General features: G+C 44.6%; 1 protein-coding gene across 2 annotated transcripts in view; it reads left to right on the forward strand.

Moving 5' to 3' along the window:
• The first annotated feature begins 204 nt into the window (after positions 1-204).
• zmp:0000000755 (phosphofurin acidic cluster sorting protein 2) overlaps positions 205-22,381 on the forward strand; it is a 41,846-nt gene continuing 19,669 nt past the window's right edge. Inside the window, exons 1-2 of one of the 2 annotated variants that reach the window (XM_068725395.1) lie at positions 205-611; positions 17,908-17,995. In XM_068725395.1, the coding sequence (XP_068581496.1) occupies positions 205-611; positions 17,908-17,995 (495 nt within the window). The remainder of the gene's footprint in view (positions 612-17,907; positions 17,996-22,381) is intronic. The other variant, XM_068725403.1, reaches the window with a different exon arrangement.

Consider the following 22,381-nt stretch of genomic DNA (forward strand, 5'->3'; position numbering starts at 1 on the left):
GCATGCCCATTCTTCTTTATTAACAATTCACACAGCCAACACAACAAATGATGGAGGAGGGAATTGAACAAGGCTGTGGTCGAGCTGATTATTTTCTGTAATCACCACCTGTAATAGCTACGCAGCATTTCTCTGTGTGTATCCGTAATCTTTACATGCAAAGTGAGTACAGCGTTATGTTTCGAGGCCTGTTTGATAGTACAGATGTCCCACCCTAGAAGCAGGGACGTGCTGCCCCCTATCAGATCAGTAGTGGCATGCTCCGCCCCGCCTATCAGCATCTCCAGTCAGTGTAGAGGAGCTGGGAGTCTGGAGGAGCACGAGCAGGCAGCGCAGACTTCAGCGGCTCGCGCGTTCGTCCGACACTCAAGAGCTGCTCCCCAGGCAGTGGAGGTGATGATGGCGGCGGCTGTAGAGAGAGGAGGCGTCCGGGCCGCTTTCCTGAACCCGAGCAGCGGCGGTGGCGGTGGACCAGCACCGACAACCCTCCCGACCGGAGCGTTAGCCGCCGGGGCTGTGGTCCTGGGCTCGGGCTCCGGCAGCATGCCTGTACCCATGAACCTCTTTGCGACCTGGGAGATAGACCGATCATCCCCAAGCTGCGTACCGAGGTAACGTTAACAACGTTGTGTTAGCGTGAAGTACCACATACCACAGTGTTTACAAACCACCACGTCGTTTATTAAATAGTAGACTAACGTTGGGCAAACAACGCCCTCGTTGACTGTAACGTTAGGCGAGAGTAATGAGCTGCCACACATTTCCAAAACAGTGTTGGGTTGGATTACTAGCAGGCTAACTAGCAAGGTGGCTAATGCTAAAGCTACCTAGCAAATCGCACTGGTGTTCAAGTGTCTCTCATGTTGCATGCTACAAGCATTTGACTCGAATTAAAAATTTTTTTGGAATAACGAAGCAGTCGGCCATTATAGTCAAGGTGAAAAAGTGAAACTGTCTAATTTGCATCATCATTTTAGACGTGGTCTCCAAGTGTGCACATTGTTTTGTTAACAGTTGGTGTATCCAATTTTATTCCGACCGTTATGATGACTAGCTAGCGTTAACAAAAGTTCAGCTAACCTACGTTAGTTTATCGGTCAGAGCGGCTGCTGCTCTTCTGCTTTGTGGCTACGTCAATACAGTTTAGGAATATATTACATTTCCCTTTGTCCACGTAGGCCCGTGCTTGAACTGATTTACGGAATGCATGCCACCTAATAGCAACATAACTATCTATAAATATAGTGACACGGATCCCGTTCGGCTCGTAACTAGCAAACATCCTTTTCATCCTTCAGCAGCACAGCGTGTCAGGAGCTGTCAGGGCGGCCAGCTGCCTGTGCAAGTGAAGTGCTCGTAATTTCGTGTTTTGGGGCTCATGTTCTGCGGGTTTGTGTTGTGTTTATGTTCAGATGCCCCTGCGTAGCTTCAGGGTTTGGCCAACCGGTCACACTCGCAGCCGTAAGACCAACTCAAACAAAAACCTCGGATAGTGTTGACACAGCAGCTGGTTGACATGCAGAGAGTAAACTGTTTTGATCGCCACTTTTTGTGTACGCAAATCTCCTCGCGGTCACCCGCATTGTCCAGGTGTTATTCAGTAATGCCCTGCATCAGTATTCATTGTCAGTGAGCAGGCACTGATGCCACCTGACCAGAAGCCTCTCGGGAGCTGTGGGCACATTAATCAGCTTTGACCTAGATCTGTTCCAGTCATTGGGAGAGAAGTGGGCTGGCAAAGGGGAGGGTTTCCTCCACAGTCGATGAGCGCGTGCATGTGTGCCTGCATGAGTATGCAAGTGTCAATGGCAGCACAGCATGTGGAAAACATGGATAATTTACAGTAAATCTTTCAAATCTCCGTTCAAATATTGTTCTGTTTTGCGGGTGGAAACTCCGCTGATTTGAAGCCAGCTACAATGAGAATGTGAGCATGTGATGTGATGGCATTGCTCTCTAATTCGACAGCTTTATTGCCGTCCCTTTTTTTGTGACCTCAATCTCATGTCTACCATGACAAACACTATGAAGATCCATGCTGTTTGTCCTTGATGGAATGCTGAAGGTTTCAGAGCTCCTTCCTTCCACACAAACAGAGAAAAACCAACGTACAAGCAACTACCACTGAGCAATCTTCTAATAACCGCATCCATTAAATGTTAAGACTACTGGCAAGCAGAGGAAGCTGGAGACATGTCGGTACATTCGTGTAGTGTGCCATACATGGCGCATTGATTTCTCACATTTCTGCCTCTACACTACGTGCATACAAGGTGCTGTATTAAAGATGAATAAGGACGAGGATGACGATGGGTTATTAATGAGGCACAGTCACTAGTCATTGTTCAGCACAAGACTGCAGTGGCTGAGTTGATGTCTGGGGTAGTTTGTTAGATCTGATATGTAACGGTGTAGAAGTGACAATGATGTACCACACAATCGTTTATTTAGGCTAAACAGTCGTAGTTTTTGTTAGGACATAGTGGCTTGAGGTAATTTGCTAAGTCTATTTCTGCCTTCTGTGTGTTTTTATGCCACTTATTCTGAACTGGTGTGAAAGGTTTAGCGTAGAGCCCAACCCAAGGCCTGTTTTGGGGATTCTGCCTTGGCATGCTTTCATGGGCTGGGCCATTTTGTGTGCAGCTGTTTGCTCCTCTACTAGCCTTTAGCGAATGTGGGTGTCCAGCTAAGGGACAAGGTTTCAAATGAGGGGATCAGGCTTTTAGAAATTGACTGTTTTTGTTATTGTGGTACTCAACATCACACACAGCTCTGGTTAATATGACGCTGTATTTAAAAAACAAAATCATCAATCCTCCTAAACCCTGAAGCCCGACTGAAAGCCATGCTTAGGGGGAAATATTTCATCCACAATGGAAAATATGTTGTCAGCTCTGGTAGGCCCTCGCAGCGCGAGATTATGGTTCCTTACTCTTTTGCTGCTGACAGACACAACTAAATGGCTTCTTAAAAAAACCTGGGACATTATTTATTTCTCTATGTTTTGACTGTTACACAGGATCAAGCTTGATTGATAGAGATATTTGTCATATCTGTTATTTACACAAGGAGTATTTTACTCTTGCACTTGTTATCGATTGCTCGTTGTATCTCAATGCTACCATAAGCTGGCAGATAAAATGTTATGGCTGAGTGTGATACAGTATTTGACTGTTTTTTTCCCCCTCCGGCTGAATGTTGTGCTTCCTTAACAGGCCTGTCGGGGCAGTTGGATTGTTTTTGTTTCAGCACTGCCATGCCCGCCAGCCAGCCACCCTCCAATGTTTCTAATACCATGTGGTGTTAGTGATACAGCTTATTTCTTGTAGTTCTTGTGTTAACCATCTTCTAAATATCTGGAGGGTGTGCTGGGAGCTAAACAATGCTGACCAATGCTTTGGGAATGTTGCTGAAAAACCAAAGACAGCTTTGGGCTAAAACGCACAGGAAGGATACAGTATATACTCGGGTTTAGCGGTCTGCTCAGGAATCTAAACGGTCTGCATTTATCTATGGCAAGGCAGGCATTATATGGACATGTGCAATCGATGGATCAACGTATTTGTTGTCTTTTTCTTTTTTTTAACTGTTGCTTTGCTGTGATTTTATACTGGTGACACTGCGATGTGCAAGTCAAATTTCCCGCTAGGACAAGACATCTCTGTCAACTTATCTATTTGTTGAGGGAACGATTTGGTATTTGCAGGAATGACACTAATGCAAAGGTCAGAATGGTCCTGTGTTTATCTACCAGCGATAGAGAATGTATAGCAGCATGTGAGGGCTGGCTTCTTACCAAGTTCAAAGATCTTTTACAACTTGGTGTCAAAAGCCGCGACCTTTACCCTCATCACCGACATGACGGGGGCAACCTAGCAATTGTGTCGCGTTTGCCACTCAACGCCACCAGACTTGATTGTTTCCAACATGGTAGGGGAAGTTGGCTTTCAAAATAAACTGAATGAAAAATGTTTTCAAGCTCTGGAAATATCTTTGCGGGACATTTTCAGTCCGTGGTATTTTTTTTGCTACAAATATGTGTCTTGTCTCTGAAGTTTGACCGTCTGGGTTCAGAGAGGTGAAGAAATGGCAAAAGGTTTTCTCACAAGCAGCAACATCAACAACATCTTTCCTCTTTTCCGCCGACGTTTATCTCGAGGGAGCAGAGCATCCTTCTTTCTGTCTGTTTGGTTCATGCGAGTCCCGAGATGAACTCGTTCTCTTGTGAGTGGCACAGCTTTATCTGGATAGTAATCAAGTGTCCTCTGCAGCCTCTGGTCAGATGTTTGTTTTCCTCTACCCCAATCCTGTATATTGGATCAGATGGATGCGTGCTGTCTGTGTGTGGCAGCAAATGAATAAGGAAAACAAAGACAAACTCCTGCCTGGACTGGACTGCCACATTATTGTGTCCTATTTGTTCTAGGTCAGTGGATATGAAGCCATCAGCCCTAACTCTTTACATGTACCGTATGCTGCGATGCACGCAGCTATTTATAATATCCGCAAGGTTGAATTGTAAGCATGCAATCTCCAGTATCATCCCTGGCCTTAATCTCTTTGATTTAATGTCTTATTCTCTGCATGTTCATTTTTAAAACCCAAAGATGAAACCATTAAATCGGGATGCAAATAAAGGAGGCTTGTCGGTCAAAAAGGATGAGCTTACTGTCCCCTTTCAGCCCCTCGCTAACCCCTCCATCTCAAGTCTGGGATATTGTTTCTCCTAGCGGGGGAGCTGCAGTAATCTGATTTCATAACAGGAAAAGAAGAGCCAGTAATCCAATGCTGCACACAAACACTGTCTGCGTAATCCGCCACTTCCTTTTGCAATCATAAACAAGGCCCGTCGGCCTTCTCCGGTGCCCTTCAGGATTGTGACACAGCACTCCGTGTCCGTCTGCGTCTTGTTTTACAATCTCCGTTCGGCCACACCGTCGCTATCGGAATCCAATGCAGAACGTGTAGGCAGAGGAATGTCACTGTTTCTGGGATGTCAAAGTCAAACATCTCTTTGGGGCCATGAGTTTATTTTTTAACGCTGAATTGCATATTTTTACGCTGATTGATTCTATACCAGAATACAATTACTGTTACTTAGTTGGAACATGCTGATTAAAAAAAAATGATCCGCTCTTCAAAATGTTGCTGATGATGAACTATGCTCTTCTTACATTGAAGAGTTACCCCCACAGTTAATTGGTATTATATTAATGCCCAGGAGCCACTCTACAATAAAAGCATTTGACTTCAGGGACAGGAGTTTGATAGATACCCACACCACGGATCAATGAGAATGTCCCACTGCAGATAATTTCACTTAAAGAGATAACAAGACTCATTGGAAAGTAGCTGCAGCTAGAAGTTTCTAAGAAATGATAATAGCCGTGGAATTTGAAGCTGTAATGTAACTTTTAAATGGTAATTTGTTTATCACCACATCCATGGAAGGGAACTAATCGATTTTGGGCTTTATAGTCGTTTTTGTAGGTCCTTCCTGAAATATGTTAGTATGGTTTTGGAAATATGAACCGATAACTGGTGCAGTTTCTCCTTTTGGGTTATTCATGAATAAAATCAGCCCTAACTCGGCTACATGTTCCACTAGGCTGTTCACACACTTTTCTAACAGTAGACCTCCCCTCCCCCCACACACACACACTCTCTCTCCCCCCTTTTTCATGCTCACTCCCACTGCCTGAAATGTGTCAAAATTCTCTTGGTTTCCTTCCTTCTCTTCCTGGAGGAGGAGGAATTTCCTCGAGAAACATTTCACATTCCTGGTTGCTAGAGGGGCCGCTGGTGCAGATGATGCCAGGTTGCCTGTGCTCTGCCCTCGGCCCCTCTTTTGTTTTCTACCTGCTCTCTGGGGAGGGGCGGGCAGGATCGGCGCTGTGGATCGCCCACCCTGTTGAAAAGTTTTGCTGAACTGGCTCGGAGCGTCGCAGCGAGTGGCGAATGTGCTGAACGCTCGTGTTGAATTCCTCACAAAGGAAAGAAAGGTTTTGTGTCGTCCCCCCCCCCCGCCCCGCCTGGACCCCAGAAATGGGAGAATGGCCAGATTCGCTTGTGGGTGGATACCAGGGGTCTCTGCTCGTGAAGAGATCCAACTTCCTGATCCAACAAGTGAGGCAAGGGAAGCTGTCCTCTGACACGGGGAGGATCCTGCCAAAGTAATCACTTTGGGGACAATGTCTCTCAGCTCATTTCTCTCTCTTGTTCTTGCTCTACTTATTTCCCACCTCTCCCATTCAGGCATTTCCTGAGCTGCATGTGCCAGCAGCAACACAGAGACCATTATTTCAGATACATAAACAGCGTGGCGTGGGTGAACGAGAGCACATGACACAATCATTTGAAAACATGAAGCATTTTCATAATAGCAGACAGAGCCCCCTGTGCCGCATTCTAGCAGGGTCTACTCTAGTAAACAAACACAGGTGGGTTACTAAATTATTTCAAATGAAATGGTGAAAAGCGCTGTGTTGATCCCGCTGCGTTAATTGGGGTTCTTTTAGTGACAAAATGATTGCTATTCCTATTCACGGAGCATTTATTTAATCTCATTGATGCGCTCATAAACCCAGCGGAAATGTTGCCCTTGTGTTGGCTGGATAACACCGGGAGGAAACAATCATCACCATGCTGTGTGGTTGAGGACATAACAGTCCCCGGAGTGTCAACTCTCAAATAGCATTGAGCTGGATGGCCCGTCCACTTGTCTAATCACAGATTAAGGAGTCTGAACTGTCTGGAGTCCTCGTTTTTTCCTGCTCATGTTTCCTTTTGCTCGATTAGCCCACACTGCAACTGTGACACTCTTCTTGTCTTCTGTGCAAAAACTGTGTTTTGATGGTTTCATGGACAGCAATTAGGCCCCATTCTAGACTTAGAACGGGGCAAAAAAACCCAACATTTGGTCTAGGCTTTAGGGCTTGGGTGAGTGTACTCCACCAGAACTAGTTCTTAAGACTTGCTGTCAGACCATGTGGGAAATTGAAAGTGTTTTTCAGAGGACGGAGGACATGAGTCCTTTTAATGTGATAAGATATTCGACCATCTGCCAGTTTATCGGTGTAAACTGGGCCCTTAATGCTTATCCAGATATCCAGACCGGAGTTCCTTTTTATTGCTTTAAATGTGTATCAGTCTGCCATACTACGAAACGCTGCGCTGAACTTTGGATGATCACAAATTCTCAGTAGGAAACCTCAGGTTGTCTTTGCTGTTTGACTCACACTGGTTGGCTGTTTACCCATTTGGAGTTGGGCCCGTCTTTAACAATAAGCAAGAGAAAAGCTGGCTTACTATTTTGTTTTATTTTTTAAATCTTTTGCACAATCTCTTTTTAGTATCTGGCAGTCTGTAGAAACGATCTAGCTCTATCTGTCCGTCCTGATTAAGGAGCCATGTCTCATGTCAGTGTTGGTGTTTCTTTCGAGATGAAAGCTTTCCGTCTCTACGGCGGCTCTTTTCAAATTGTAGAGCGTTTGTTATTTGGCAGCGTACTGTTAGCTTTGGTCATTACTCTGGCCTAATTAGCGTCACCTTGGCTTCATTAATATTAGAAGTACCGCTGCATGGATAGAGAAAAGAAAAAACACACAGATACTCTGAGGAAACTGGAGCTTGGATACATTCAGCACATTAATCATTTGGACATATTCAGCCAGGGGGACGTGGACCGGGAGGAGGAGTCAGAAAGCATTTTTTGGCCGCCGATCGCTGTTGCTCTTCTCCAGTAATAGTGCTGCCAAAGCAGTATAATTACATGCGACAGCTGTTTTAACAGCTGCATTGATGGCTATTGCAGCAATAGACGCACGTGGCAATGCATAGCTTGTTTATTAGGTATCCTCCCTTCTGGGAATTTTTTTTTTTTTTTTTTAATCTCTTTATCATCAAAAAAAGCAGAATCATATTTGCTGATGCTGACCATTGTACATGTATTGATTGCACAATTCATCGTTCACAGCGGCCCTTCATTATTCTTTGTGGAAGTGTTGTGGAGTCCAGTTGTGAAAGGACAGTTTGTCAGCTGCAGTGCAGCACGCGTCGTTAGCACAGGTAATACACGCCATGCTACAGTGTGTTCCTAAAGCTATGTTTTCTAACCTTGATTCCTCATGCTTCCGTAGCATGTGCAGAAACCTCTTTACCACAGATGTAAATACAGATGCATGACAGCTGTTTGTTTTTGCTCACAGGCTAATGAGGCTGAGGGTCAGGTCTATTCTGTGTAAAATCTCCGATCACTGATGAGAGCCGAGAGACGGATATGAGGGGCTGCATGAGTTAAAGGGCAGGCTTAATCCTCTTTCATATGCCATATGGCAGCATGAAATATGTATAGTGAAACTGGATTGAGCCTTTGGATAAAATGTCAGCCATTTAACTCGAAGGCAGCACCTTGTGTTGCTCAGTTTCACACCCTCTAACGAGGTGAATGGGATTAGCTATAGTCTTTTCTGGCTCTTAGATTTCGAACAATAAGTAATGTTTTGATCTATTCAATTAGATTTTTAGCTAAATGTGATTCTGACGTGTGAAACCTTCCAGGGGTCGATGCAGCTGATAGGCAACATCTTTTTCATTGCATTTTAATTCTTGCCCAATCCAGTTTATTCATCAGAGATTTTTTTTTTTTTTTAGGATGAATCATCTTCAGCGATTTTAGAAAAAGCTTACATAAGCAAGCTATAGCTACTGTTCCCTGACATACTTTTACTTTTTTTTCGAAACATTGCCAAGTAAGTAGGGCTGCGCAATAATGGCTGAAATGATAATCACACTTATTCTGCTCAGTATTCAGCAAAATTGTCATTCTCTCTCGTATCCATCTCTAAGTAACTGTTTGGCTATTTTTAAATTGACTTCCTTCACATTGTGTCTAAACGTTATAACCAGTTACAGCCACTTGTCCTTTTTAAACCCTGTTTTGTGCTCTCTTTGTTTTTGCTTTCCTCACTCTAGGTTTTTGTTCTGCCCTGGTCAGCAGGCTAGACGGAGAGATTGTTTTAAACAAGCCTTTGCTCTTGAGCTTTTGAGCTGACCAGTAGACTACAGGCAAAGGAGCATTCCTACCAGTCGGACCGTCCACCTTAACAGGATTATAAAGCTCAGTCATAACTGTGTCAGAGGTCCTGACGGGTGTCACCTGTATCTTTTAAACTGGTTACATCAGACTCATTGTGGAGTTATTGCCTGCAACAGGCCTGAAGTTAAAGAGGACGCATAGCTGATCTTGTCAAGGTGTCTTACTTTGGCTCTGAGTTTGCCTGTAAACATGTCACGTCTGGCCTGATCTCGTCTCGCACGGCCACCGCAAACACGGGTCCGCTGACCTCATCAGTTTTGTGGTCGACGGCAAACAAAAGAGCTGTCTAGCGCTGCGAAAACGGCAACAAAGGACGACAGCCACGTACTGAGTTCCTGAAAATGATTGTGAGGTCACTGAGGTAGTGGATGCAGCACGTGGTTGCATTTGCTATTGAAGAGGCTGAGAGTGTTGAGAAAGAAGGAAGAAGTCGTCTGATAGTCATGTGTATCTTACGTTTAAGGCTACGTCTGTTAATTTGGCGTCAGTAGAACTGGGACACGTTGTTTTGGGTTTCCTCAAACGACCGTTTTTCTTCTGCCCCGTATTTCTCAATAGGAAACAGACACAACATGCTAGCACACCCTTCATTATCAGAGAAAAGTCTTCTACCTCCCACACAACAAGAGCATACTGGTCAAACCTCTGAATCACACTCCACAGACATAGCTTTTTTTTTTGTTTTCTCTCAAATGGGCATATGAGGGAAAGCACAAGCTTAAATCACTAAACAGAATTAAAATCGGGCACTGAGCTCTAATGCACTGTCCCTGTGTAGTATTACATAAAAATGTGCCGGTAATCCCGTCAACAGTCGATTGTGCCACACCTCTGGGGAGCCTCATGACCACAGAGTTCACAACGACCATATTACAGAGTATTATGACAGATATGAGTGCAGCTTTTACGTCCTCTCCCGTTCTCCGAAACAACCGGTTTATCTGCTCTGCAATCCAATTTTTCTTTCCGCAACTCGTCCCTCAGGCTGGTTTCGTACCCGACTGATGACACCTGTCCCGTCCTGTCTTCCCGTTGCACCAAATCGCTCCGTCGCAGCTCGTGTCTCTGCACCAGCTGGCCCAACAAAGCTATAATCCATCCTGGCAATGACTGGACAAAAACTACACGTTGGATGAGGGATATGAAAAGGCTGAAGGGATGTTGTGTGGTTGCATCTTAATTACCAGAGCCAGATGGAATGGTTTCTGTTTATCATTACTTTCCTGTCTGAAGTCTTTTTGTACAACTTTGTCATCTTTTTACAGTTTAGTGCCAAAGGCTCTTTATGGGTTCATGATGGGGCCGCACCAACTATAATTCATTTATGGTTGCTTCATCACTGTGCAAATTTTCTCAACGAAACAATTGATCTGTATCTAACTATAAAGCAAGAGAATGCTTGCCTGCCTGTCTGTCTGTCTGTCTGTCTGTCTGTCTGTCTGTGTATTCTTAGCATATCTCCAGAACCGACCCTCCGATCTACTTCACTCTAACGATAAAGTCTGGTGGTTTTTTTTCCCGTGAACCAGACTGTAGGCCCATTTCAGCTGTGTTTCTGACCCCGAGTAGCCGCGACTCGGGTGTGTAGGGTGCAACTATGTCATGGCAGGTGTATTGCTCAGGACCCGAGAAAGCTGTGTGGAAGGTGTGAAATTGTTTGTACAAGTGGTTCTCCAGAAAGCTGCAAGCAGCAACACGACAGGCCATTGTGAACAGGCGTGTTTTCACCATGCACTGCACAATAATATTTAAATGGGGGAAAAGGGTAAGAGAGTACTCGTCATGGATTTAGATCTGTGTGTAGTTTGCTTGTTCTTCCTGTGTGGGTTTTCTCAGGTGCTCAGGTTTCCTCCAACAATCCAAGGATAAGCAGCGTTTAGCTAAAATACGGCCGTTGGAACACAGTGAGCCTACAGGTGGAGAGTGAAGGCCTATTTAGTGCATGTAAACAATTTCCAACAAGAAAAAGCGGAAGCTGAGTAAGGCTTTTTGCTGCAGGCAGGGCGACACTTCTGTCGGCCACCTTTCAAGCCTACACAGGTTTAGTGTTTGATGCTCACAACATGTAAGCCTGTGTCTACATAACATTGTAAGAGCTCTGTTTAGCTTAATCACATGACTTCTGGCCAGGCTTTAAGCTGCCATCTCAATACAACATACTGTATATTGTATTGTGATGTGGTTAATGAGTGCACACCATCTGTTGTTTTGCATTGTAAGAATTAGTGCCTGATGGGAAATGTTCATTGTTACAAGTTTAGAAGATTAAAGGATATATTTGTAATTTCTGTTTCAATTCCGACCTCTGACATTCAGCAATGTGTTTGGCAGAAAAAAATCAAAACAGACTGTGACTGTGGCTTTGCAAACCTCTTTGGCACATCGCCGTCATACGAAGGTTTCTTTCTTATCCAAAGGTCTGTTCGACTTCAGTCTGAGTCAGCTGCTTTTAACCTGTGAGTTCTGTTCTTGTGTTGACCATTAGGTTGTAAAACAGAAATCAAAGGATGCCAAATAAATCGTTTCCTCTTGTTCTTTGTGTACCTTAGTCACGGCCTCCTCCTCCACTGTGAGCCAGAGATGATTTCATTCAGGGAATTAAAGCCCAACCAGAATATGGCCATCTGGCAAACGCAACCAGATATTTGGGGGCTAAAATTCCTTTTGCATGCAAGCCTGAGTGCAGGCTAAGCTCCTATGGCACATCCTACTGCGTGGACCTGTTAAAACCAATCTATGCAGTCTTTTTTTGGATTTGTCTTCATCGCTCTCAATGTAGATTGGCTCCTGAATTCCTCTCCAAATTATCTCCATTTCTTTGTCTAAGAACTGTGAATTTAAAAACCCAAACTGTAAAGAGGATGATTTATTAACGTGGTTGGTGTGGGTATGAATTGAGACTGAGGGGCTTTTGTTTTGTGCTTTTTCTGTTTGTTTACAATATGTCAGAAAGTCTATGAATAAAATGTCAAACATAAAGAAAGGAAACTTGCGTGTATTGCCGCCGGAAGAAATCTCACTGGCCGCATGGGCCTCACCGTGAAATGGTTTGCCCCCGTTTTTCATGTAGGAGAATGAAATATTCAGAAGAGATAGCTTTTAGACCAGCGTACCCTTTATTTGGACTAAATTATGCAACTAGACATGAACAAATAATAGTGTTATGGAAGAACAAATTGCTACGGCTTTCCTCAGCAATGCCAAGACTGGAGAGAAAAGGCTTCTTTTTTTTCTTTTTTTTGTTAGCCCCCTACATACAAGCCAATACCATACACAGCCTCCTTAAGAGCTCCCTGCAGAGCATTATGTGAAAGCATGCTTTATTAAAAGAATGTGACCGCCTTCACATCTCAAACAGAAAATATGAGAAACGGCGCATTGAATGCACTAAAAGCATGACTTGAAGTCTTTTTTTCTTTCTCTAGCTTGGAAGCCCCCCCCCCCAGCACATACCAAACATAGACAGTGTCTTTTTCATTCTGCCCTCTTGTTACATCACTCATCCTCCACTTCCCCACTGCTTTGTGCTGCCGACAATTGCTGTGCAGTGATCCGAGGGCATGGAACTGGCAAAACATCAACGGGAACGCTGACCAGGGGGAAAAGAATTACAAAAGTGTGTTTTAGTTTAGGCAGCATATCATTAAATTCAAAGGGTTTCATGGGGTCTCTCTCTCGCTGCCGTGCACATTCACTGAGCAGTATGTGAGCGCCGTGTCCATATTTGTATGATAAAACTTATTTTTATGGCCCTGTGAGTGTTGCGATGTTAAAATCACTGCTACTAATTCTTCAATCTTTCCAACTGAGTCAAATGAGAACGTATCTATCGACGCTCTCGTTGTGTGAGCAGCCACATCTCAAAATGTGGCTTTGTCTGCTGTAGCTGCTGTCTCTTTGTAGGCTCTTGAACTTAAGGGTGTTTCCATCGCATGTTATTTGAGATGCTGCTGTCACTGGAGTGCTCCAGAAATAGCGTAGAGATAGTGGCCCCATGTACTCTTACACGCCTGCATATCTTGGACTAATGGCTTTGGAGGATGTTGATGTAGACGGGATCCGTGTTGCTTGTTAACACCAGGGCAGACAAGAAAAAACACTCCTGAGTGATGATTCTTTTTAACACAGTAAGCTAGACTTTTTGAAAAAAAAAAAAAAAAGAATTGCTGTCACCTGAACATGGACACATTGAATATTTATAGCTCTTAAAGACTTCCTTTTTATAATATAAAAAGATCTGTTTGTCTTTTTTATTTTGGCTTTTTAAAAGCAAGTAATCGACAGAGCGAAGCCTCTGTGATCTCAGCCTCGTCGCCTTCATCTTCAGTGATTATTCCCTCTTATGCTTCCCGTCACGTCTTCTAAAATCTGACGCAGAGTGCCGTAGGAGTTGATTTCAGATTTGGGTTTTTACATTTTATAAATACCCTTTTGAAGTTGGTGTAATATAAACTGCGTCTGCTGTCACATAAGCAGTCTCCAGACAGACATATCATTTCCCCAAAGAGGCCAAACTCAAAGCGGCGACTTGCCGGAGCTTGGTGTCGGGCCAGAGGTTCTCTTTGAGACCCGACTCCAGAGAATTGGTGTGAGGCCTCGTGCGTGGGTTAAAGAAAACCTCTCTCAGGAGGGGGTGAGGTCAGAGAGGGGCTAACAAAAAGGATTATTTGCTGTGTGTGTGTGTGTGTGTGCGTGTGTGTCTGTGTCTGTCTGGGATCAGCTGCTCCCTGACTTCCACCCTGCTGTCCACCTTTAATCCACCTCCCACAATTAATTTGGTTTCCTTCTGATGTTCCAGCCTCGCTTCAATACAGGTGGGCCAAGTTATTCAGTCTGCACGATGTTCAGGGGTGTGTGTGTGTGTGTGTGTGTGTGTGTGTGTGTGTGTGTGTGTGTGTGTGTGTGTGTGTGTGTGTGTGTGTGTGTGTGTGTGTGTGTGTGTGTGTGTGTGTGTGTGTGTGTGTGTGTGTCAGTCATACATTTAATTTTAGCCTCTCTTGTCAGTGGATGAAAGAAAATGGATGAAGCAGCCGAGATAAGATAACGCACCATCATGCCGTATAACCCGCAATCGCAGGCCTCTTATCTAATGGCAAATATTTGACCACGGCTGTTAGAGTGCGCTGCCTGATACGTTGTTTTGTTTGTCCACGACAGATAAAAGTGAAAGGATTTCAGCGTAGCTCACAGTCACCGCCGTCTTCCTGAACTCTGTGACTTCAGCAGAAGCTCTCGGCTCCTTCTTTGTCAACCAATATTTATTGCTGCCTATCTAAAGTGACATGGCAATATGGTAGAGGTTTTTAATGCTTTTTTTGTCCTCACACTAAACACAAATAGGAGTCACTTTGAGCAGTGTCATCTAAAAGAGGGAAACGGCCTCGTAATCTAATGGCCTTGCTTCACTTTAGATGCCGAAAAGGTCAACAGTTAATGACGGTACAGCGAGCGTCTTGGACGCACTAATGGGCTTACATGCAGCAGCACTACTTACGCTGCGGTGAGTGATGCCGTGTTGGCTAAACCAATTAGCCGTAGAGTGCTCCGGCACCTACTGGGCACCCTCCGTCAGAACAGTAACATAACGGTTCGGTCTGACGTGATACGGCACTCGGTTGTTTTATGTGTCCATGTCAGTCATTGAAGATGTCACGTAGAGAAAGATTTGCACATTTACTGTAATTAGCCTGTCGTAGGACATACATTTGATCAGAACAAATTGATCTAAAACGATTAATCCCCTCACGGTTTTGAAGGTTAAAAGTCCTGCATTATCAGAAAAATATCAAAAGTAAAAGTAGTGGTTCTGCAGTGAAATGTCCCCATGTGCCTGATGTATTATTACTGATGTGTCAATGTGTAAACAGCATTTTAACAATTGTATGTATGCACAGTTAGGTAGTTCCCAACCTAGGGGTCATGATATATATCTGAGGGGTGCAGAGATGATTAATGGGAGAGGAAGGATACAAGAATTTTAATTACTTTTTTAGACTTTTCCCTAATCTTTGCTTTTTTTTGTGGAAAATATTAGAAAATGTTGCTCTTTGAGCCTCAAGCAATTACTTCAATAATTTATTTGAGCAGGTTTGAGGGAAATGTCTCTTCACAATGTGACAAGGAGCACTGCGTTTGTATAGCAAGTCACGAGCCATAAAGCCTGGAGACCTGTTGAAAAACCCTTATTTTGTAAAGTTATTGAAAATTAAATTGGGTTAATGTACTTGGTTATTTTCCACCTCTGATTCTCCTGAGTATCAAAACCAGCAAAAGAGTCAATAATAACCAGGAAACCAACGTGCATGTGATGATCAATAAACTATCTATACCAATGATGACCCAATCAGAAGCGCTCGGCAGGCAGATGTGTTGGCTTAACCCGCGCACGCACTGAAGCTGAAAGAGGGATTTCCCCCATGGATTCTTATCAACTGGGAAACAGACAGAAAATGCTTCACTTATCTTTGCTTTCCTCCGCCTGTTCAAAGAACTATTGAACTAGAGACTGCTGTATGGATTCTCCACCCACCCGGTCTTCTCTATGGATTGATAACACTGTTGTGTTTTGGTCCTGTTTGGCACAGAGTGTGTTGCTTTGATCCCACCCCAGGCTCTCTCTGGGAATGTGGGAATGACATGCCAAAATGGAAGAATAATGCACTTTTCAAGTGGCCTCTGCAAGCCCTTATTTTGATCTCGAGTGTGTGCCAGGGTCTGCTGACTGTACCACAAAATAACAGCCCCTCCCCCACCGTCCTGTAACGGCAAACGCGCGGTGCATCCATACCGGGAAGGCTTTCTAAAACTAGCTGAATTACGCCTGGCCCAGTGTATGCTCCTTACAGCTATTTTAGCCCGGTGATAAGTGAGTCTGTGCGACACCTGGTCCGTCTCTGCAGGCACCGATCGGGTGGCGAAGTGAACCGGCACTGGGCAGGAGCACAGGGGCAGGCTGGCACCGGGCCACAACAGATGGCCACTGCGTTTCACTCGCAAAGTAACACAGTGGCAGACAGGAGTGGAGCTAACACCTCTGTCTAATAATAAATACAAAAAATCCCTGGTTCCCTAGGTGACCCCTTCAGCGCCTGCAGCCTTTTTAATTACATCTGTATCCCAGTCTACTGAGAGAGAGATGTTGTTAAACCGTCAGCAACGCTTCCTCTCTCCCTCCCACCTGACAGAAAGCTGTGGCTGACTGGTGACTCATCCCCACCATAGCATAAGGCAAGCTGGATCCATGCTCCACCTACAAGGTTTAACATTTATTTCCGCCAGCCCCCAAATAGATGTGCTTTTGTTATTCTAACGTAAACGAGGTAATCGCGCAGCCGTTCGGATTTGGCAATCTGCGCTCAAATGATTCCAGTAAAATGTCGCACAGTCACGTCGTCACAGATTTGGGCCGAAGGGAGATTCTACACAGGACCACCAGGTTCCTGTCATTGAAAATGTGATACTGTCTTCATTAGACGTATTCTGTTGGCTGCTTGGATAAACATCTCTTGGGGATCTAATGATCTTTGGCAGCTTCCTTCCTTTTCGCTCTATGCTGTTAATGCAAACTATGAGCAAACACATTTATGTCGTCGTCATCATCATCATCAATGATGAAGGAAAGAAAGTGATGGGTTGACATTTATGTTAGCTAACATATAGACTACCATCTCTTCACAATGTCATTAATGAGAACAAGTTGGTGGAACTGGAATCTAAGTAGAAGAAGGACATAAAAATACATTGTGACATATCAATATTCACTAATAATCTCTGTTATTCATGAATGTGATGATTCTCTGTGAATCATACTTGCCGAGCAGCGCAGTGCTCAGGGAAAGTGGGTGAGTGGATAGCTATTTGTTAGCTTTGTCTCTCTCTCTCTCTCTCTCTCCCGCTTGGCTCTGGCTCCTCTGATCACAGTTTAATGCAGCTGGACTTGTGGGAAAAGTGGGTCAGGAGGAAGTTTAGCGAACTTGGCTTGTGTGTTGTTGACTTGCTGTGGAGTGTCTCGCAGTAGAGCCGACCCAGAAGGTTTTCTGGAGGGGGGGTTTGGCTGAGTGTTAGCCATGTTTTCTGGGGGGGGGGGTCGGGTCGAAAGGAAAAGGGATTTTAAAGGTCACAAATTGCTGTGGATCCATGAAAGAGGCGTGGAATTGAGCTTGTGTCTGGCTCAGTTGTTTTTATCTGCCTCTGTGTTCTACAAGATAGGCTGGACCTGAGGTGTCACCGGGGACCCTCTGATTAAATGATACAGTATATTTTACTGTACTTCTTGACTTCTCCCTACTCTGCCCAGTCTGGACCCCAGCGTGCCGGTCACACAAATGTATTTCACTTCTTTAGAGGCGTATGTGGGTATATGTTTCTTACTTGTGTTATTTAATAATGAACAGATGGCAGTGAGTCACACAGGCCTCTGTGTTCAACAAGACATTTTACTGCACCACGGCTCGTCAGAGTATCTGTGCCATGTCACCTTCCATGAAGAATTCGCCCCATAAAGCTGACAACATGGATCCTGATTTAGTAGCACTTTGGTGAGCCACCCCTTCACAACAAGCCATAGATTTTTTTATTTTTCCTTGATGACGATGGAAACAAAGCGGAGTAGAATAGGGTTTGATTACTGAGTTGTTCGCTCACTTTCTTGGCGATCATTTGGGATTCCCGGAAGCTGCCTGTTATTATCATAACCGCTGACTAAAGAAGAACGCTTTTCATCCCCAGATGCTGCAGCGGGTCATGAATGTGTGCTCACTTTGTGTTAGCCGTGCCACTAATGCGTACTTGTTCTTTCTCTTTCCCCACAGGCTCTGCAGCCTCACGCTGAAAAAGCTGGTCGTCCTCAAAGAACTGGATAAAGAGCTGAACTCTCTGTCTATAGCTGTCAAAATCCAGGTGGGTGGGTTAATCCATGTGCAATGTGAGCAACGGGCTCAAATTGCAAAAAAAACATTCGATAGCACCGTGTCACGCTCTGGAGCCTGTTGGGTCTCGGTCTCTCGATTCTTTGCCGGGGCTGTGCTCTGTTGAAAGTAATCGCAAAGCCTAGGCGATGATAAGACATGCTTCTAATCCCGACGATTGATAAAAAAAGAAAACCTCTTTAGCTGCGCAGGAAGCTGCGGCGAGTCGCATCCACTCAGGTGCCTTTAACTGACAGCCTAGCATTAGCACTCTAAGCAGGAGCATTAGTGCCTTAAGGCGGATTGTGCAGCTTACATTGATTGCGAATGCTTTTTTTGTGACAATGATTTCAAAATCAAAAGTACATTCAGAAGTACATTGTCATCCTCCTTGATACAAATGCATAACTGGAGAATAACTAGAGAGAGAGAGAGAGAGAGAGAGAGAGAGGTACTGCAAAATCTATCTAATTGATAGCAAAAACCAGCAGATGGCTTGGTAGGAGGCAGATAGCGGATGTAATGTGTGAACATCTGCCATGGCAAAAGTTAATTTTACAGTTTGCAGCTTGCTGCTGTAGAGTTACAACTTACTTCCTCTACACTGCAGAGCAGCGGGACGATAACTGTGGATTTGAGTTTAGTTGTGCTCCACTTGTAAAGTCACTGAAGCAACACGTTTCCATTCAACGATCACCCCCAACAAAGTGTCCTTTTCTTTTTTTAAAATCAAGCAAAACTGCTGCTGTGAACTGATTTCCTTGATTATATTAAATATTTTTATTTACGGGTATTATACCATATTACCGTTATTGTTTTTAAATGATATAATCATGGAACACTAGACCCTTAGTGTTGATGTAAAATAGTTAGGCACATACCGCACTGCAACTGTCAGGATCATAGACCCATCCATAGCGTTGGAGCCCTGCCTTTCGTATGCAGACACGCCGCACAGTTTGAAAACGCACACTCAGCAGAAAGCCTGGTAGCAGTTGTAAAGATGATGGTCCGCTGCTTCTGAGAGAGAACTAAACTAAGGCCGGCAAGTGTACACAGACACACATACGAACACTCTGCCCTGAGGTGGCCTTGTGGAAAAAATTCTCAAAGGAAAAAGTCATTCAAACTTTCTTGACTGCAGTCGCCCAGAAAATCCACAGAGAAGAGAATTTGAGAATTAGACTCGCCTAAAAGCGAGACGAGAGGACGGAGCCAACTTTTTCTGTAACTTGTACCTGAAAGATTTAATGCCATTGAAAGAAGAGAAAAAGCTTTTCTGCCACCCACACACACAGAGAGAGAGAGAGAGAGAGAGACTCTAATATGTAGCCTTAAAAGACCAGTGCTGCATTTTGCAGATACTTTAAGTCTAGTAGAATTCATATGATTTCATGTGGTTTTAGACTACCTTTTAAACAGTTAAAGGTGCTCTATATAAAACTCAGAGATTATATATTGCCTCTCAATGGCTCTCAACACGGCGACGGCTGAGCTGGTGGCCTGCTGCTAACGTTGCTAACAGTGCAAACAATGCGTTTACTTTTATCAGCTGTATGAGCGCAGTGCAGTGTTTTTGGCTAAGAGCCTTGAAACTTCACTGTTGGTGTACTTACCGCTCTCTGCCTGCATGCCGTAATTCACCATTTTTCTTTCCCTCTCTCAATATGACCTCCCCCTCATTTTGAAATGTTGACGAGGCACTTGTCGATTCTATTTAAATAGAAACAAATCATCTCCCCTCAACTGTCACCCTGAAGGAGAAGGCTACCAACCAAGTGTGGCTTTATCCGTTAGCTACGTTGTCTCCGGAGCGTGAAATCTCTCCATTTGTGTTGAGCCGCCCGGAGGACAGCCGAGCAAAAGCCATGTTCACCGCGGCTCCGGAACTGGAGCATTAAAAGCAATTTCCAGCAGGTTTTGGTTTCGGGAGAACAGAGACGCTGAGGGGATAAAGAGACAGTTGGAGAAGATGACAGGGGAATAAGAGGGTTTTGTTTTCAGACAGCAAACGACAAAGCCTCTTTAGGGCACGTCATCGCTTCTCTGTTCTGCGTACAGTGGGCCGTCTCTTCTCTCTTTCTCTCTCTGGGTCTCATCAGGTTAAGTGGCCTGCGTACACACATGCACACACACACATGCACACAACCCCTGTAATGGCTAACCATTTGGACGGTCTCCCAAAACCACAGCAGCCGGGGTGATGAGGCTGCAGTTTAGTCCGTTGGAGGCTCCGTGTTCCCTTGGAGATGGTCTTCTGTTTCTCACCCTGGAGACCGCCGGGGTCACTTCAAGTAGCTGAGGCCTCCGCCGACAACCCGCTGCTACATTTTCTACACATTTGGCTGTGATGAGGTCCGCCGCTGCGCGTGCACTACGTGACGATGCAATTTGTGTCCCGTCCCGTGTGCGGTCGCCTAAAGGTTGTAGCAAGACATCGACATCAGCTGGATTATGATAGGAAAGGCGAGCAATCCTCATTTCAGCGCAAGCCGCTGTCCAAAGCACTTCCATTTGCAGTCCACTCGGATATGGTGGGTGTGTGTGTATAGGTGTGTGTGTGTGTGTGTGTTGCGTGAAAGCAGAAGCCTCAAAACGCCTTTACAGCTGCACATTGAGCTCTTTTCCCGACCCTAAATCACTTCCTGCCTTTGCTGCAAACAGGAGAGACAATTTAGAGAATTTACTGTCTTTTGAAATAACCTTGAGAAGACGTTTGAAGTTGAACTTTTCCCACAGGCTCGGGGAGCGTGGTAGAGCGGAAGGGCTGTAACACCCCCCCATCTGGCCCCAGAGAGACAGTGGAGAAGCTTGTAGCAGGAGAGAGAGAGAGAGTGAGAGGGCGAGAGAAGGGGAGGGGGCCAGAGGACATTCAGTACAAGCTTTCCTTGCCAAGGCTCTGTATTGTTAATGCATGTCAGGCAGTTTGAGAGTGCTCGCCTTTTGTGCCTTGATTCATTGTACCAGCCACAGAGCATGAGAAAAGGGTGCATACAAGGCCTCTTTGTGGAGCCCAAGTTAGTGACAAGGTCAGACTGGGACAGAGATCTACCCCGTCTGTGTACAAAACAAAGGCCGCCGCTACTGTCAAGGTACTGTTAGCGTGCCCTTCTATGGAACATATTGAGCCATCAGGCTGGATGGAAAAATGCTTCTTACAAGTGAATGCGTTGCAAGTGTCAGCAAAGCTAAATCTGCTGTATTCCCATGTTCCCTATAGTCCTTCAAAGCTTTGATTTCATTGCATGCATTCAAAACTATTGACATTGCAATATATGTGCTTCTTTTTAAGATATTAATTTCATTAATATCACCCCTGTCCTCCAAAACCTCCACTGGCCTCCGATAGAACAACGCATCCATTTCAAACTTCTCCTCATCGCCTACAAAGATTGCACACTTGTTAATTTGTTAGTTTGTAGAATAATACTTGGAAGTTTCCAACTTCTTGCAACAGCCAGAACATGAATAATAAGAATGACCGGGGCTAATGATCAAACCCAGGAGCCTCTTTCTCTAACAGTGCTAATGGGCCTCTGAGCCTCCCGAAACATATTCAGCTCACTCAAATATTCGGAGGCTGTTTGCCGAAGATAAAATTAGAAGTTGGAGAATGCCTTTAACACGCCTTAGTTGGCAAACAGCGTTCATTTTCAGTGGAGAAGAAAATGTGTGTGTGTGTGTGTGGTGTCAGTTGTGTGCGAGAAATCCCGCTCTACGCAATCTTGTGTTTGAGTTCCAACCTGCTTTGGTGATCGGAGGGAGTTTGATCGCTGGAAGTGTTGCGCATGAACTGCACTGTAAAAGCTCTGCTTTATTGTGCCCGTTTGAAACATACATAATGCAATGTGTACAACTCATTTCAAATCGCTCATGCATGTGTTGCACCTACAGAGGCACCACTGCTTCTTGAATACATCTAACCTCCTCTGGTATCCAGGCATTTCACTTGCCTGGATTAGCTGCTAAATGATTTAGCAGCTCTGATGACATTCGGATCCAGTGTGTAGCCACTGCATCCGATCATTCAAGAGTTCGTAGGGTATTAAGCCAGATAGAGGATATATTTACTGCTCCACGCTGCTCACCAAGTCTTACTTAATTCTATTGGCAGGTTCAGCAGACACCTGAACTACGCTATGGCTACTTATGAAATCGTTACAGCAGTTGATGAGTTGCCAAATATATTACACAACGGATGCCTCTCTTCAGCTTAGACATTAGATCGGGAACTTGAGATTTGACAAGCTGTTCCTGTTCTCACGTTTACACACTGACTCCCGGTTTCAAGATTAGAGGAGAAAAAAAAAAAAAGCTTGCTTGAAGAGAATTAAACTGTAACTTGACGAGGAACATGATAGACTTTAATCCGAGGCTC

Source organism: Cebidichthys violaceus, unplaced genomic scaffold (genome assembly GCF_023349555.1).
Source record: "Cebidichthys violaceus isolate CVI_PGR_0920_01 unplaced genomic scaffold, fCebVio1.0.p SCAF_10, whole genome shotgun sequence".
NCBI classification, from domain to species: Eukaryota; Metazoa; Chordata; class Actinopteri; order Perciformes; family Stichaeidae; genus Cebidichthys; species Cebidichthys violaceus.